This window comes from Rhizophagus irregularis, chromosome 14 (assembly GCF_026210795.1).
Source record: "Rhizophagus irregularis chromosome 14, complete sequence".
Taxonomy (NCBI): Eukaryota; Fungi; Glomeromycota; class Glomeromycetes; order Glomerales; family Glomeraceae; genus Rhizophagus; species Rhizophagus irregularis.
The window spans coordinates 3,252,501-3,272,640 of record NC_089442.1 but is presented as its reverse complement, the minus strand read 5'-3'; the positions used below and the strand labels follow the sequence as shown (position 1 = coordinate 3,272,640).

The 20,140-nt window shown below is 24.5% G+C and overlaps 2 protein-coding genes across 2 annotated transcripts; one reads left to right on the top strand and one right to left on the bottom strand.

Annotated features, from left to right (window-relative positions):
• Positions 1-2,830: 2,830 nt before the first annotated feature.
• OCT59_006399 (uncharacterized protein) lies at positions 2,831-8,307 on the top strand (the record flags this gene model as incomplete). Its single annotated transcript, XM_066141242.1, has 10 exons — positions 2,831-2,974; positions 3,052-3,066; positions 3,139-3,205; positions 3,291-3,475; positions 3,563-3,902; positions 3,975-7,427; positions 7,499-7,577; positions 7,653-7,809; positions 7,883-8,041; positions 8,116-8,307. 10 exons carry the CDS (start codon positions 2,831-2,833, stop codon positions 8,305-8,307), a joined length of 4,791 nt encoding a protein of 1,596 aa, XP_065998052.1.
• A 9,610-nt stretch (positions 8,308-17,917) lies between these two features.
• On the bottom strand, positions 17,918-19,948 carry OCT59_006398 (uncharacterized protein). Its single transcript, XM_025313898.2, has one exon. The coding sequence runs from the start codon at positions 19,541-19,543 to the stop codon at positions 18,674-18,676; it is 870 nt and encodes a 289-aa protein (XP_025186420.1). The 5' UTR covers positions 19,544-19,948; the 3' UTR covers positions 17,918-18,673.
• Positions 19,949-20,140: the final 192 nt, after the last annotated feature.

The following is a 20,140-nucleotide window of genomic DNA, read 5'->3' as shown; positions in this document are numbered from 1 at the left end:
ATGCAAACTTAATTTTTCGGTTCTCATAACATAACAATTTTGAAAATGACCTGGCAACACGGCTTTTAATTTTTTCAAAAAATTTTATACAAAAAATCTTACCCGGTATAATAATATATAAAATTTTTTTTTTTTGAGATTTAACAAAAACTGACCCGGCCGGGATATGAGAACCGAAAAATTAAGGCCTAATGCTACGACCATTTCTCTCATAAGTAAAATCAGCACGTATATTGACAGTATATAAAATTCTATTACTTCATCATCACTAATCATATAAAAAGTATAAAAGCGGTTATTTTTATCTGTCACGTAAATCACATGATACACAGTGAAATTCGATAAACCGGATCTTCGATAAACCGGATTTGGCCCTAAACCGGACTTTTTTGCTGGAACCAAATTACGTATATTAAAATAGTTTCGATATACCATTTGTATTCGCTAACTATTACTGTTAAATAAAAATAAAAATAAAAAGTTTCGATATACCGGAGTTTACTAGTAAAAGCTCGATATTCGATATAACGGATCAATTTTTTAACCAACTATAGTAAAAATGATTCGATAAACCGGATCACGTGATCATTACCCAATAAAATTTAAGTAACGTTATGCGGTAAATCTTAATTTTGGCCAGAATTATAAAAATCTTAATTCCGGCCGAAGTTATATATTACTTATATATTCAATTGAAAATATTTTATATTAATTTTCAACTTAAAACTAAGATGAAAAATTAAAATATAGTGTATATTAATTTTATTAGCATGAATTCTTTAAAAAAATTCAGTATAATAGATTTCCAATATATCGAAATTTTTTCGCTATACCGGATATCCCGATAAACCGGATATTTTTAGTGGAACCGATAGATCGGTTTATCGAATTTCACTGTGTAGTTTTTAAATCATGTGATGTATGGTTTCCAGATTTCGACACTCTCGCGGAATTTTACAAAGAACTAAATTACCGTTACGGAAGTGTTTCTTATTGTATTAGTATAATATACCTTTTTATTATTTTATTTATTAAAGAATATATTTAAAAATTAATTGAATTTTATCAAATACTTATAAATCTCATTGCATACAATTTTTATTATTCTCAATAAAATGTATTTCTAGTCTTATCTTTATATAATCTTGGCAATATTAATCGTTCATATTCTTCTAGTATTTGACAGATCATTTGCTTAATAAAATTAGCCGAGACAAATTAGCAGGAATGTCTAAACAATAATGAGTCTAAAATAAAGAAAATTATTTATTTATTATATTAGTTTTAGTCAACCAGTTGAAAAATAAATCTCTTACTTCATCTAATAATGTCTTAAACTTAATTTTCATAGTTTCGCAACACACTTCACAATCATTATCAATGTTTCTATCTTCATCAACTTTATCTTGCAACTTGAAACATGAAAGATATTTGGTGATTTTGCTGATAACTGAAAATTAATGAAGTTATGATTATATGCGTGAATTATTATTATTTTTTTTTAAAAAAAAAAATAAAAATAAAATAGATAAAAGCTTTACATAAATTTGTTATTTTATTTTAATACACAAATTTTTAATTATAATGGAAATTTGGACATCTTAATGTTCAAATATGCCTGTTTATTATTAGTATTGGGTTAACTTAACAATAACTGAAATGATATTGTAGCTTACATTGTATTAATTGATAAAGAAATGCATTGTTAATTAAAAGCAAAAAAGAATTTAGTGAAACTCTAGTGAAACGTAACATTAGTACAACATGATTTGTTCGATAATAAATTTAAACTATAAAGGTTTAAGAACCAACATTTAATAATTACGTCAAATTACTAGGGCTATTTATCATGCCAGAACTAGTTAATATATATTATTTTTTTTTTTGTAAAATTTATATATGGATGGAGAAAAATGAGATATATGCAAATTTATTCGTCAAACTATAATTTTTTGATAATATTTTGTTGGCTCCAAATGTATGAAATAAGTAAATAAAAACTCCAAGTACTAAATAAACTTTTGTGATATTTAAGCGGCATTTTTAAATTAACGTAAAAATATTTAACTTATTTTTGAAAAGAGCTGTTTGAATTTTTGATCAATTCAGAATGATATAGCTATTGCATCTTCAAAATTAAACACAACAGAAATTGTGATAAACAAAAATTATCTCATACATGTATCACGTGACTTTATAAAAAATTATGCCAAAAAAATTTTATTGAACATAATTTTAAAAGAAACATATAGTATGTGTATTTTTATCTGTTCTCAAGCTTACTTAAGCGCCAAAATCGTTTTTGAATTTCAATTATGACTTATTTACGTTAAATTTAAGGTATTACGTACCACGTGATTTTTATATATATATCATTTGGCAAATTGTCATCTTATATATATCACGTGTTATAAATAACTAATCATGATACTAAAATTTAAGTTTGCCTATTCGCAAAAACATATATTCCTATTCGCAACTTCATATGAAGATTTTAAAGACTTTTTTTAAAAAAAATAAATCTTTCAAATAAAGTTCAGGAGCGTGGCTTTCTAACCATATAAATCTTACCCTTTTATGTTAAATATTACAGAAATCTATATTGTACAGAAATTTGCGTTACTATTGCTATATAAATTTGCTGTCGATAAATATAAAATCTCACGTGATACGTAATACCTTAATCTGCAACATTATATATGATCTGCAAATAAAATTTACTTTTTTGGAAACCCGTGTTTGAAATACCCCGTGTACAAATAGAAATCGTCAAACAAATAAATATTTTAAATACTCGAAACACGGTACAGGTTTTCAATTTCTAAAAAAAATGGCAGAAAATTCTAAGATAAATAATTTAAAATACTATATTCATTGGTTGGATAATTCGATATCTGAGGAACATATCAAATATTATAAATATTCAGACTTTACAAATATTCAACAAATAGGAAAAGGAGCATACGGAATTGTTGTTCGTGCTAGTTGGAAAATTCTAGTCGTTTTTTCGCTATAAAATCTTTTAATAATGATGAGCATCATACTCTTAAGGAAGTTGTGAAAGAGGTAAATTTTAGTTGATTTATTAAAAAATATATATATTGAATAAATAAATATTCATACTCGTATTTTCCAAAGTTAAAATTGCATCGGAGTGTTGATGATCATGAAAATATTATAAGGTTATATGGAATCACAAAGATAGGTGAATATTAGAATTTACTATATAGATTGTAAAATTCATTCTTTTATTAATATAAAAAAAAAATAATAATTTACTTTTTTTTCAGATACAACTCATCAAATAAATGAGTATTATTCTTTAGTTTTGGAATATGCCAATGATGGTACATTAAATACTTACTTAAACAATCATTTCGATGGACTTGGTTGGAATGATAAATATCGTTTAGCGTTGCAATTGGCAAGTGCCGTAGAATTTTTGCATAAAAAAGAGATTATTCATCGTGACCTGGTAATTTAATTATAATTTATGTATTTTACCTAATTTACTAAATATATATATGATATATTAATATACTTTTTTTTCTTTTAATTAAAGCATGCAAACAATATACTTGTACATCAGAATAATATTAAATTAGCAGATTTTGGACTATCAAAAAAAATTGCTGAAGCATCGAGTAGTGCATCAAGAATACTTGGTGTAATACCTTATGTTGATCCAAAAAAATTCAATGATCAAAATAAAAATTATAAATTAAATGAAAAATCTGATGTATATAGTATTGGAGTTTTATTGTGGCAAATTTCAAGCGGGTGTGAACCATTTAAGAATAAAGGTTATGATTATGATGCAAGCTTAATGTTGTTCATATTAAAAGGTAAAAGAGAAGAAATGATTTATGGAACACCTGTTGAGTATAATAAATTATATACAGGTAATTTATAATTTAATATAATTTTTTCATAACAATTTTTAACTGATTATATATTAATTTATTTATTTCTAGAGTGCTGGAAATATGAACCAAATGAACGTCCAAACATGCAGGAAGTTGTTTCAGCTCTTAAAGCAATAATTTCTCCAAACCAAAATGATACATTTATTGATAATATTAATAAAAGGAAAGAACCCGAAAATTATAAATCAGTTTCAAATTTAAGTGATAGAACTACAGATCTAAACAATGATTTAATAAATGTCAAATCATTAAATATTGATGGATATGAAAGCGAGTTAAAGGCGAAATCTGAATATAACCCATCAAGTGCATCAAATAAAGCAGGATCATCGATGGACGATACATATTATTATAGAAATCAATCACTTCTCAAACCGGGAAAAGAAAATTTTACAAATAACGCTAATGAAAAGGAAAACTTGGAAAAATATAAGTCAACTTCGAAACTAAGTAAAGGAACTATAGATATAGTAGTAAATAATGATTTAATAAGTGTTCTTGGATCTTTAAATATTTATGATGAACACAAAAGCGAGATAAAAGTGGAGTTTGAAAATAGTTCATCAAGTACATCAAATCAAGCAATAGAACCATCAACAGAGGATGCGTGCGTTTATAACAACCAATTACTTTTCAAACTAGAAAATGAAGGATTTATTACACCGGACGAAAAAGTAAAAGAGCTTGTAAAGGAATTGACTGAACCGAAATTTTTATATGCTCTAAAATTACTTTTTGAAAATTTGAAGAATGATTTTTCATCCCAAGTCTTAGTAGGTTCATTAAAATCATTAACCAATCCTACTCTATTTGATTATTATTCAGAAGAAAATGTGGTGAGATTGGAATTACATTTACGAGTCTGGATAGCTGTTTTAGAGCGTATACAATTTTCAAATTCACCAATAGTCCTAAGTAAAGATCTTTTAGATAAAGTTTGCAATTCTCTGGCAAAATTTGTAGAAATTTATTATAAAACAATACAAGTTATTGATAAATCAAATCTCAATCAACAAAGGAATAAAATGTACAACTATAATATTGATTTTTTATTAATTTACTTGCAAGATATGCTATATAGTTTACGTGATGACATAACTTGGTTTAAAGAACTTATAAGAAGAATTAAAGATTTGTTAAAACCCATTTTAAATATTACACCATCGTCTCAAGCTTCTATTTCAGATGAAAATTATTCAATTGAGTCAATGATTGTACAATTACGCCAAGATTTAAGTTTTAAATATTCAGTACCATCCTATTATATTGATTGGAGAATTATGTTAATAATTCAGCATAATCTTTTTATTTGGTCTGAAGATTCTGAAAAAATAATTAGTAAAAAATATGCAGAAATGATATTAATAGAATATATTTGGAGCTTTTTAGAAAAAGAATGGACCAATGTTGCTGATAAATCTGTTTTAGATTTTCAAGCGATATTTGATATAGTATCAGATAAATTTGCAAAAACATTAAAGAATACTGGAAATTTCCTAAATGATTTTACAAGAAATGAACCTCTTGTATTACCACATACTTTGTGGTTTGGGCTATTAGATCTTGCACAAAATCTTATTCAAAAAACTACTCAAACATCCACATATGGTCTTTGTTATTATCTGGCAATTGAATCACTTAACAAAGCTCCAAGCAACTTCATTCAATTTAAAGTAATTGAAATGTTATTACATTTATATAATGTTGATGAACAGATGTTTTCAATAATTGAAGATGATTTTGATCAATATATACGAAAATTAAATGAAAATAAATCTGCAGATTTTTCAGAAAAATTCCAAAATTTATTAACTTTTGTTAAAGAAAAATATTTTGAAGATTCTAAAATTTTAAATGACAGTATAGGAAAAGGGGAAGAAAAAGGAAGAAGTTTAAATCAAAATAAATGTAACATTATAGATGTTATAGCAGATGAAATGACATGTCCAATTAGTAATGAACCAACAGATCAATTATGTATTTTAAAATGTCAACATATATTATCATTGAATAAATTAAAAAATTTAAAACAAAATAAATGTCCTATATGTAGAGAAAAACTTGAAAAAAATAATATTAGATATTTACCACAGAATACTGTTTATAAAAATTTGTATTTACAATTCTTTGAAGCTGGACATATTTTACCAACTATTGAATTAGAAAATTCAGAACAAATAACAAATGATCAATATGATAGTGATTCAGATAATTCAGAAGTCGATCTTATTTTGACAAAAAAGAAGAAATTTATGAAAGCAATTAAATTAAATTCAAATATATTATCATCAATATTTTCAAAAGTTTCAAGAAAACAACATCCAATATATAAAAGCATTATAAAAGAATTAAATGGAAAATATTATCGAAAAGCTGAATCATTGTGTAAAGAATATTTAGAACTTTTTCCTAAAAGTTATTCTGTAAGATGTATTTTAGCTTATATTTATAGATGTCTTAATAATTATGAACAAGCACATTTATATTTAGAAGAAGCTATTAAATTAAAACAAAAACAACCAATTGCATATTTTATTTATGGAGATATATTTTTTTGGGAAGGTGAATATGATAAAGCAATAAATAATTTAAATATATCATTAGAATATAAAGTCAAATCAATCATTAATTTGCCGCACATAATACTTGGAAATAGCTTTTTAAAAAAATCTCATTATGATAATGCTTTAAAGAATTATATTATTGCATTAAAAAATGATCCAAATAATAATTTGTGTCTTAAGAATTGTGCATACATTTTTGAAAAACAAGAAGATTATATAAATTGTTCAAAAATATTAGACAGACTATTAAATACTAATGATAAAGATTCATTAATTTTATGTTATTATGGGGAAATTCTTAAAAATTTAAGAAGGTATGATGAAGCAGTAACATATTTTACAAAAGCAAATAGTATAGATCCAGAAAATATTCATAATTTGAATAAAAGAGCTATTGCATATTTTGTTCTCCAAGAATATGAAAAAACTTTATTAGATCTTGATAAAGTTATACAATTGGATCCATCAAATAATTTAGCACACTATAATAGGGGCTTAACATATTATTCAATAGGAAATATTGAGAATGCTATAACTTCTTTTGAAAAATGTGTAGAATTAGACCCTGATGATAATTTATCAAAAATTCAGTTACATTACATGGAATATTTGCAAAAGAGAAATAGGTCTAAAGATTTAAAACATGATATTATAACAAAAATAGATCAAATTCTCGAAGATGATAAATCATTGTCTTTAATAGTATTTAAAATATATATTGATTTGTCTATTATGGACCCCAAAGAATATTTTACAAAATTTCTATCATTTTTATATGATAAATTATACAATAATGAAGACATTTCATTTTTGTATTTATTACAATCCATGAAATATTCAAATTTTTGGGCAGATTACTTGTCACACCTAAAGTGGTATGATAGTGATTTAACCAAACTTGGAATTTTTGATCCTTTTAGCAGTTTTTTATACGGAAGTAAGAGAATATTTAAATACATATTGATTATTATTTTTTTAAATTATTATTAATGCAATGTATTATTTTAGTGATGAGAATTTATTTTATTACAAACTTTATAAATTTGAACAATGAATTTCAGCAGTATCAAGTAAATGATACAAATAGGTAAGGTTGGTTTATACATATTGATTTATTAAATAGTTACATAAATTACTAATTTTATTTTAAAAACATTAAAAGTCTATCAGGACAGGTTTTGTCTTTTGATGGTAAAACATTTACTAGTTTTAGTTTACCCGAACTTCATGCTTATCGGCGTTGTGTTATTTGGAAAATAAATGTTAAAAAGATACTATCTAAAGATTGCTTTATAAAACTTATAATTAAATATGAAATAGTAAGTTAATTAACTATAAATACTAATTTTCTTTTCTTAGACATATTTTAGTTAATGCATTTTATTATAATAGGATTCAACGTTTATGCAGGATGAACATGTTTTAAAATTTGAAGATGTGTTAAAACTTGAAGGATTAGGCTGGATTGAACACTATTCTTTTAAAATACCTAAAACCACCTATAAAATACAAAGAATACAACCTTCAATTGAAGTAAATGGTCTTAATATGGTACAGTATACTACTTTTATCGTTCTTATTCAAATAATAATTGGTCTGATCTTGTATTATTACATATTGTTTAGCAAGTAGATTATATTAGATTCACATCTGATGAATCTAGAAAAGATAAACAAATTTACTTTCCCAAAATAGGTCATTTATTACCAATTCATAAAGTTTGCCCAAATGTTCCAGAAGCTTTTAAGGACAAGTATTTTTCAAGAAAGGAGATGGAAAACCTGCTTGAATTAAAAGATATAATTGATAACTTATGATTATTTGTATATTATTTATTATAAATAATTAATTTTATTACTAAACATACTTTATTTGATATTTTCTTATAAAATATAATCTTATTCATGATGCGTAAATATATAAACACGGAAAGCCTACTCTTCATGTCATATTATATTTTTTCTATTATTCATTAATTACCAAATTCTTTTCTATTCCTATTCATTAAACATTAAAATTTGTGAAAAAAAACACTTTGAAACGCTCCGTAAGTTTGTAGTGAAATATTTTTCCGCTCTACTTGTTACGTTAAAAATTATAATTTCTCCTGATAAATTTCAAAGGAATTTCATATTTTTGTTTCGTCAATTGTAAACTGCAACATAAGTAATATAGCGCAAAAAAATTATTTTTAAGATTTAAAAGATTTATAAATTGTAAGATCATATCTTTTTAATTGATTTTATGATGTGCTATAATTGAGATATGAGATATCTTTATTATAATATATATGTTATACTTTATAAATATAGGACAAATAAATAATTATGAAATTAAGTTGAATTTACAAAATATACCATCATGTTACATCCCTGTAAAAAATCTAATACGTGTTTTATCTTTCCATTTTTTTTCCGTGAATGTATCATTTTCATGGAATTTATAGCCTTAAAACATGGAAATTTTCATCTCGCTAACACTGATATCCGTGAATGTATCATTTTAACGGAATTTTTACGGAAGACACGGAGAAATAATGGAAATATTCGGATAAAAATTTATTATAGGGGCATTGAAGTCTTACAATCTTTTGATATAAACAAAAACAACAGGTATTACTATTCTGCATTCCAAAATATAATTGCAAATATACAAATTAGTAAAACTGAAGATACAAATGCTGAACATAACAATTTTGAAATGATCCGGCAACCCGGCTTTTAATTTTTTTCAAAAAATTTTATATGTAAAATTTTTATATTATTATTATACGAGTAAGATTTTTCAAGAGATTTTTTAAGAAATTTAACAAAAACTGACCCGACCGTGATGTGAGAAACGAAAAATTAAGTTTGTATGGTCTAATGTATAAAATTCTATTACTCATCATCACTAATAATATAAAAGTATAAATTGTCACGTAAATCACATGATAGTAAATCATGTGATGTTTGGTTTCGGTACTCTGCGGAATTTTACAAAGAACTAAATTACCGTTGCGAAAGTGTTCTTATTGTATTATAACAATTTATAAATATAAATTTTTATTATTTTATTTATTAAAGAATATATTTAAATTTTATTAAAAGCTTATAAATCTCATTGTACACAATTTTTATTAAACTCAATAAAATGTATTTCTAGTCTTATTGATCGTTCATATTCTTCTATTTGACAAATCATTTGCACCCATTTTTTTCTTTGAGGTCTAAACAACAATGAGTCTAAAATAAAGAAAATTATTTATTTATTATATTAGTTTTAGTCAACCAGTTGAAAAATAAATCTCTTACTTCATCTAATAATGTCTTAAACTTAATTTTCATAGTTTCGCAACACAATTCACAATCATTATCAATGCTTCTGTCTTCATCAACTTTATCTTGCCATAAATAATAAAAAATCATGCAAATCTAAGAATCAAAGAGAAGCATGACTACTTAGACCATTCGATCATAGGAATACTGCGGCGACCAATAGGAATTAATGCTACTAATAACGATTTTCAATATTGGATGTCTCATGAAAATATGAAAATCGCATTAAAATCCCGCATATTCCTAATCAACTGAACAATAACTGATATTACAAATTTATGCAAAGTATTGGTTATAACAAATTTAATACCACTTAATTTACTTAATTACAGACATTTCTGAATACGGTATAAGGCTCAGTACAGGAACATCCCTTAAGGCAGGTATCAACCACCAGACAGAGTTTATATCCGTCCATCCGGATATCCTAAATTATTCGGATATCCAATTATTTTTGTAAACTAATTCAGGCCCACATTTATAATTCTGACCAGAATTACGACCTGGTAAGATGACATTTCCATTTTTGGCGATAGCCGTTCACAAAAATTTCCTTTTTAAGAGGTTGTAGGAATTATTTTTAGCGTAATTCTGGCCGGCATTATAAAATTGATCCGAGTTACTGTTAACGGATAATATCCGGATATCCAAAATTCTGTATTCGTTCAATCTGGATATCCGAATATCTGCAGATATCCATTTATTAACCGGTCAGATCTAGAATTGAACAGGGCTATTATTGGAGTTCATATCCGTTATCCGTATTGATCGCTGGTTACTGATGCGGTCAGACCGGTCAGTGGTCAGTCAAGCCGATCTACAAAAATTGGTTTTCCTGATCGATTTTATAATAAACATAATAAACACCACATCTACACATCTACTATTAAGTCTATTATGGATATATAGCCAATCCGATCAATCAAAAATTGTGCTCAATTGTAACTATGATCTGATTGGTTATACATTTTTCGGTCAATCCGATACGAACTTATGATTTACTGCGTATCAATAAAATAATGATCGGTGGCTTGTGCCCTGTCTCTATAATTATAAGTTGTTAAAGGTTAAACATAATTAATTACCACGATGAATAATAAAGTGAAAACGACATTGTAAAAACTTATTACCTTATTATGGCATCTACGGTCCGGTTATAAACCCAATTAGTAACAGTGCCGATCATATATCCGTGAGGTACCTGTTAGAATTTGTTCACGTCATTACAAAATTAAGATTTGAAACATTGACTAATAAAATTTTATTGGTGTTAACAATGAAAACCTATTAACAAGTAAGCCATTAAAGTGCCATATTTATATTCTTGAAAACTATTTTTTCAAACTAATTTTTATTACCTTTCGCATTTTACTCGTACCACGTATTTTTTTTTCCGAGGTTATTAGAGGTAGGTATGTATGGAGGTGTAAATATGTAGCTTTTTTTAAAATAAAAATTCATACCGTTTTTTTACATTAATGATTATAATTGGATCTTGCTAAATATGCAGGTAATCGTAAATTTTGTGTATGTAATGTATATGAGCGTATATAGTGCGTATATATGATAATAAAGTACTGTACATGCCTGAAGTGGTTATGTTAGGTAGGTATAAATCCATTCATTTATTCTCACTAAAAATGATCCACAATTTTCTTATTACGATACATGTAGTAATTTATTTCATGAGGAGTTGGGAATAATAGGGTTTTTTCCCTTCGGGAAAAAACCCTAATGTTCCCTTTCCCATGAAATAAATGGGTAATCAACTGGAGCGTGTCACTCATTAAATATTAACTATTTTAATCTTTTAAACTATTTAACTAAAATTAGTAATTTTACATCACTCGCAATTTTAAAAATTAGTTGACACTTAGTGCGACAGGGGACTATATGTCTTTGCTTTCAATATTTTAATCCTACTTGGATTTAATAGTACTACGATCTATTAATAAAAAATTTGGTTAGTTTACTGCGTGTCATTTATCAAAGAAATTCAAACGTTTTATTTATTAAATTTTTTGAATTTTATAATGGATGAACATATTACCGTAAAATTCAATACATTAAATGAATTTTATTTTTTTTTATTTCTGATAAAACTTCTTGAATCACATGAACTACCACCAATCATAATCTTCGAGTTTTGGGAACATGTGACTGAAATTGTTATATCTCTGGCCCGCATTAGATAACTCTGACCAGAATTGGAGTTAAACGATTTTAGCCCATATTATTTGTAATAAATTTTACAGTTAGTGCCTAGTGGTATACCTATTAACATGTATTATAACTCTAGGCGCAAGAGTACAACATGATGTTCCAATATTAAGCTCAAGAATTGTCATACAGTTCATCGTATCTACGATAGATATCGCTATTGAAAATGTATTATGTAAACACGTTGGCTAATTTATTATGATATGTTAAATTTTATTTTGTTAAGAATGTATTAAGTTTTTATTTATCACACAATCACACAAGGTGTATGCATCTCGATTCTCGAATGCATCCCCTAAAGAATTTTAAGAATTATATATATAAATATGTGTAATTTAGGACGAAGCCGTTTTAGTCGGAAATGTTATTATTATAAAACTTTTTTTAAGTTGTGATGATGTACTTACTTATATTATGCTGTGATCAAGATGATTGAGTGAATCGGGTCATTATTGTCAGATTTGAAACAAACTATCAGAATTTTTTGTTTTCAATATCTTTCACCCGAAAGCAGATGCTTTCACCGATTTTTTTGTTTTCAATATCTTCACCTGAAAGCGGATGTTTTCACCGATTTTTTTGTTTTCAAGCTACTGTAAGAAGATAATAAAAAAAAAATCAGTATAATTTCTTAATCAGATGGGGTGATTTAGGATTTTAGGACAGTTTCGATTTAAAGACTTTTTTTTTTTTTTTGATATATAAGATTATTTTATTGTATATGTATTATTTATTGACACACTTGGAGATTTCCTGAGTTCGGACATTCTATTGCCTATAATATCTAGTCATTTTGTTATTTTAAAATTCCTTCCAAATAACTGGTATTACTATTTAGAGTGGTGTTTTTTTACATTAACTTTTTTTAAAAAGCGAGATGCAACCATACGGTTTCGGAATCACTGCACGTCTCCCTTAAAGTGTTTTGTCATAAAGTTCGTAAATAAAAATATGTATGCGAATATGATATTTTGGTTGAATTATCTTGTAAAGATAATCGTAAAGAGATCATGAATTAAAGTTTATTTTATTGGTAACTCGGAGATTTATTACATTAGCTGTTTGAGTTACATGATATCCTTCGAGGTTTCAGAACAATAATATGATATCCTATAAGAACTTCAACCCATATTAGCTGTTCGAGTAACCTGATAATGAACAGTACGCCTACATGATATCTTTCAGGATTTCGGAACAATAATATGATATCCTATAAGAACTTAAAACCATATTAACCGTTCGAGTTGCCTGATAATGAACAGTACGCCTACATGATATCCTTCAGGATTTTAGTCCAATATGATGATCCTATTTTCAGAACTTAAACCCATATTAGCCGTTCGAGTTGCTGAATGGTACGCCCACATCAAGATTTCAGACCTATTTAATATCAAAACTTGTATTAATTATGTACGCGGAACTTTCAATATTTTTTAAAACTTTACAAATGATGTTAGGGGAAAACAAATATAATTTGTAATAAATAAAAGTAACTTGTACAATATAAGTTAGAGGGACAAGGGAACACAAAAAAAAAAAATACTTTTTCATATTTTAAACGAAGTGATAAAAAAATATTTCATGTTTACTTTTTAATTCGGATGACATGATCATTTTACGTCATCTGTAACACAATGCTACTACATGATAATAATGCAACAACAAAGAAACCTTTCGATTATTGCATTCTTAATGAAACGGTGGCTTTGTTTGCAATAATCAAATAAATCGTCATTCTAAATAATTTTATCGAATAATGTACAAAATTCCACATACTTTCATTTACTTTCATTTACTTTCATTTTAAAAATTGGTTTGATCGTGCTCTTAAAAGAATCAATCAAAAGTTGAAATGGAAATAAATGAACTAAACAAATAATAGTAATAAAAGAAAAAAAAATAAATAAATAAAAAATAATAATAATAATAATAATAATAATAATTAAATTTTTTTTTTTAATAAATTATTAATAAATTATTAATTATTAAATTTTTTTTTCTTTTCAAAGCGGGAAATAACTTAATAATAAGAAAAAATGGGAATAACTTGATAAAAAAAATCATTATAACTCATTGTAACAATAAAAAAAAATATTATAGAAATTATTTTAAGAAAATTCTTTTTTAATAAAAAAATTTTCCGTTCACATATAAATTTTTTTTTTCGTCAATCATTTTTTTTAGAGTTTGACATAAAATGAATATTTCTTCCGAGAAAAAAAAAAATATTTGGTTTTTTTTATCTCTGACAAGTTTACGGGTGAAATCCGCTTTGATATGTACTTTATGCATTTGTACACAAATAAACAAAGCATATATTTTTTATTATAAATTTACTTTAAAATAAAAACGGATATACAAATGTTTTTCCGATAAAGTAATTTCGGTTTTTTTTTTAAAATTTGCAGTACAAGTATAACAAACACGTTTCAAACGAGAAAATCAACGAATTACAATATGACATTATTATCCCCTCCAATAATTTTATTTTAATAAATCCCAGGTAAATTTAAATGCAAAGATCATTAAAATAATTAAAATAATTTAAAGGGGGAATCAGGAATGATTTAAATAATTACGAAATGTTATATCATGATTTATAGATATTACGAAATATAAATATAAACAAAAAGTACAATTGTTTTAAGTGGGAGAACAAAGATACATATATATTTATGTTGTGAATATCATGATTATTATTATAATAAATTCAAAGAATTATTACTCATTATATTACACGCTTTTTTTCTTTTACTATTTTGTTCAAGAAGGAAAAAAGATTTATCATTGTTATCAGATCATAATTATTTGAAATATTTGTTTACATTCATTTACATCACTCCTTTTTTTCCCAAATGTGTAACTTTATTTGGAAAGAAAACAATACGGAAAATATTAAAAAAAAAAATATTAAATTAGATTATCATATCAAATACCGACTTTTAAAAATATATTTATATATATATTTATATATATACAACATGGTACGAAAGAAATGTGATAGATGTTGTAATATATAATAAATTATTATAAAAATATTATAAATATTGTACACTGCATTGTTATTATTTTATTTAAGCATGTCACGAGGAAAAGTTGAAAGGTTGCACAAGCCATATTGACAAGTTAGGTTCTTTCTTCTTTTGTTTTGATAACATTTATTCATTGTAAAATTATTATAAATTATCATTATTATAATCAATGTCATGTCGGTTAATTTATCATTTGTTTTGATAGAATTTCAAGATAAGAAAATTTTCATGTACTAGAAAGAAACTCTATTATATTTTTATTTACCGAAAAAGTAAAAAAGCAGGATGGATAAGTTTTATATTATTATTAAGCCATTTTTTTTTAATTGGTTAGTGTATCATTCTATTTGTTTCCACCATTCAAAACAATTTTTTTTTTTTAAATAAAAAAAAATAAAAAAGAGATAACGTTAGGATAAAAAAAAATTTTTTTTTTTTTTGATTTGATGTTGTAATTTGTTTATTTTGATATTTTGATATTTTGATCAAATAAAAATAATTCGCACTACATTAATAGGAAAATGTAAACAAAGAAAAAAAAATAAAAAATAAACAAAAAAAATAAAAATAAAAATAAAAGTAAAAATAAATAATAAAAATGAAAAAAAAAATGAAAAATTTAATCCCAGAGATTTTTAATTCGAAGAGGAATTAATTATTAATTCCTGGTCAAATAGTAGCCAAATGAGCCAAATGCGAAGGTATAAATAATTAAGGTTGTTTATATGTTATTTATCAAGGGGGTTTTTTTTGTATCATGATTATTTATTATTATTATTGTTGTTGTTATTTTTTTTTTCCCTTCTTTATAAAACTTCTTAATTATTATTTGATATCTTGCGTATCTTACGTATGTATTGCATGAACAAATAACGGTAATCGGATTATAAATTACCTTATCAAGTAAATTCTTATTCAATACATGTTTCAAAAGTTCCGAACCTACATATTTTAGAACAATCACAAACAATTATTACCTGCTAAAGTTAAAAAAAATGTTCCGAATCTCTTTTTTTTTTATTTTTATTATTTTAAAGTTTTTTTTTTTATTTTACTTTTTTTTTTTTCATTTTTCTTTTTTTGATCATCATGGCAGAAAAAATTGACGATACTTTTTTTTTTTTTTTTCAAAAAATTTAATCTAACTATAATAATTTTAAGAATTACTATTTTGTCAATCAATTTAATTTTTTTAAATTTTCTTTATTCATTTTTAAAACGGATTTCGAATTAAAAAAGAAATTCAATGAAGTAAATAATATGATTATCTTTTTGTTGATTTTTTTTTTTAAAAAAAAAGATGGTTATCTATAACCAATTAATAAAAAGAAGTAAAGAAAAGTAATTTTCATTTATTTAAAGTTTTTTTTTTTAAAAAAAAAAGGTTTTTTTTTTTTTTATATGAATTTTTATATTTTATTATTAAAGGTTTATCGGAGTATTTTTTTTAATAATCGGGTTAATTAAACCTTAATTATTATGAAGTTTAATAGGTTTAAGTTTTTTATTATTATAATGTTTAAGGTATAACAAAAAAGAAAATTTCAAATTAGTTATTTTAATTTTTTTTTTTTTCGGCATTTTTTTTTTTTTTTTGGTATAACAAGTATAACAACAAAAAGAAATTTCAAATTTAAAATTTTTTTTCGGTAAATAACAAAAAAGAAAAATTTTAAATTTATCGGAATTATTATAATGATATAGATATTATTTATAATTTATATACATATATATTTAGATATATAATTAGATATAATTTTCTGTAAATAATTACTAAATTAGCATTGTTTAATTTTCAAAAGATTGATAACGGTTATATCATTTTTGTTACGGTAACGCGTTTGTTATTTTTAAATTTTTTTTTTTTGGGAAATACAAATTATTCAAGTTAGGAATGAGATTTACAAATATCAGACAGATTTACCAGTTAAAGATGAACAACAATTTTAATTATGGAAAAATGTCAATCTTAAAAAAAAAAGCGCGTATCCATTCAATTTACACGTGTAAAATAAAATTTTCATACAATTCATTAAATTTTTAAAAAAAATCTAATTTAAATTAAGATCTGATAATTTAGATGATTCAGATGATTCAGATGATTCTTAAAGGAATTGGGTAATAAGTAAGGGAATAACAGATAACGGAATATCGGACAAGGAGACGAACGGAATGACGGAAATAGTAGTTATTTAGGAGAAAATTATTAGGAATTTTTTTTTTTTTTTTTTTTTGGATTATTGATATTATTATTATTATTATAATTATAATTATTATTATATTATTATTATACTTTAGTTTTACTTAGACGAGATTCGTATTAAACGAAATTCTTTTTCAAAATAAAATTATTTCTTAAAAACATATATTTTTTTTTTATTATTATTATATATATATATAAAAAAAAGTATGATTTATAATGTATACATATTTTGCATATTTAAAATATAGGTAGGGAAGAGAAAAAGGAAAAAAAAAACGTAAGCTGTTAATACTTCTATATTTAGCATGATGTTAGAAAGAGGTGTTAGGATTTTTTTTTTTAAGCGTTTATCAAAAGAAAATTCAAGTCTAAATGATAATAATCCGCATTATTTATCATTCGCTCATTTTTACGAATTAAAATTAATAATAATAATAATAAAAAAAAAATTTTTGGATCACTCTGTTAAATTATCGCTAATATCGTTAAATATATCGTTAAAAAAGTACTTCGGTAAATATTCGTTAAATATCGTTGAATATAATATAATAATAACGTTTCGTAAAAACTTCATTGGACGGTCTTTTTTTGCAAAAAAAATTTATACTATAAAAAAAAAGAATGCCTCTTTGCGTTGGTTATGCAATGAAAAAGATTATATTTAATATTTTTTTTTTTTATATATATGCTTGATTTTTTTTTCTTATATATATATATAACTTTTATGAATTGATTGAATTTTTTTAAAACTTTCTTAAAGAAAAAAAACATATGTAAAAAGAAGGAGGAGTTAATTACAAAAATCGGGAGATTTAAAAAGACTTGGATTTTTTTTTTGTGTATAGAGAAAAAAAAAAGTATATGAAGAAATCATGCAAAAGAAAATAAAAGACAAGAAATTAAATCGAAAAAAAAAGTAAATATACTAAAAAATATTATAATTAGTTATTATCTTTATGGGATGATGAAATGTGTGTAAAATGATGATTGAAATGTTTCGCCTTCACAAATTAATTTTCGATCCACAACGAACTTTCGCATCACCCATAAGAAAAAAAAAATATATTTCACATTTCGTAAATCCATTTAAAAGAGTTCTTGTAAAAAAAAAAAGTAAATGCAAAAGAAAAAAAGAAAAAAAGATATAAAAGAACCATGGTAAATTTTCTCAATCTCGCGAAAAAGAAAAAAAAATATATAAATCTTATCGTTATGTAAAACGCGAATAGAGAAAATGTTAATTTAAATCATGGTTAAAAAAAAAAAGAGGAAAAATAAAAAGTTTTTTTTCCTGATCTATTATTTTTCATCCCACTCCCATTTTTATATATATATAAAAAAGATCGAACCTTTAACGGAATTTTTGTTGTTATTTTGAAACGTGAAAAATTATTTTTTTTTCTTTTTTCCTCTACAATCGGTTGAATTCCTTACACAAACTCCTGTCATAAGTTGTCATTGAATTGGTTGATATAGCATTATCACTTATGTCAAGAGTTGGTGGAGGTAAAATTCTTCTCGACATATGAGGATCATACGTCAATGATGGTAGTTGTTGGGTATGTTGAAATAATGGAGGTAATTGAGTATGAAAATGAGGAGGTGAAGCCATCATAGTATTGTTTGAATTTGTATTTGAATCATATTTTGTGGCTCTCCTTGCAGAAGGAGATGATAAAGGAGTTTGTGGTGGAGTTGGCATTGTTGGAATTGTAGTCTGTAATGTTGACATTGTTGACATAGGGGAAGGTCGAAGTTTATAACCACCAATACCGGGTTCATGTACCATTATCATTGGTTCATTTGTAGTGGCTTGTCTCTTTGGTTGATAAACATAACCGGGATACATAAAATCATGAACTTTTTTAGCACAAGCTGCTAAAAAACCATATAATTCTTTAACTTCTTGAGTTTCTTGCTTCCATTTTTTTGCAGCAAATTTTGAGACATAATCCAATCTACCAGCTGCAGTTGTACCTTTTTCTTTTGCAATTTCAGCCTGTACATTTCTTCTGTAAATTACAAAGGAGTTTTGCGGTCGAGGATTTTTAACAGTCCTTACATTAACACTTGGTGTGATTAATTCTGGTAAAGGTAAAGTTGTATGTTTCTTTATTTTAATTTGTGTTGCCTCATCGATCGTCTCAGAAATGATTTGTTCGACTATTTCGTTTTTTGATGAAGGAAATGGAGGTTGACCATATTGGGTGTAAGGGTTCACGAGCCGATGATTTTTTGTTGTCTCAAAACAATAATAAGACATCTTGAACATAGTATTCATTTCAAATTAATAAAAAAAGTTTTGTTTTTTTTTTATATAAAAAAAAATAAAAATTATATTATCAAAAAAAAAGGTAAGAAAAATAGAAAAAAAAATGAAAATCGTTGAAATCGTCGTCGTTGAATAAAAAAAAAAAGGTCCTTAAATAACAAAAAAAAAAGTCTTAAAAAAAATTTTTTGTGTTTTTTTTTATATTAAAATAAAAAAAAAAAAATTAAATTTTTTTTTTTTTTAATTTTATTTTTTATTTTATTTTATTTTTATAGTTTTTTTTTTTTTTTTTTTTGTTCTTAAAAAATTAAAAATATATTTGACCGCAGCTTTCGATGTGGCTTGAAAAAAAAAATATTAAGAAGGAAAGGAAGAACCTTTTTTTTTTTTTCAAGTTATAGCAGTTTAAAAATCAAAAAGAATAGCTCTGATTTCTTACCTTATATAACTTTTTTCTTAATATTAAAAAGCCCGAAACAATGAAAAAAAAAAAATTTTTTTTTTTTTCTTCTTTAAAAAAAATAGTAAATAACGTATAAAAAAAAAATTTATTATGGGATTTAAATTTTTTTCTACAAAGAAAAAATATATGTGAGTGTATATATA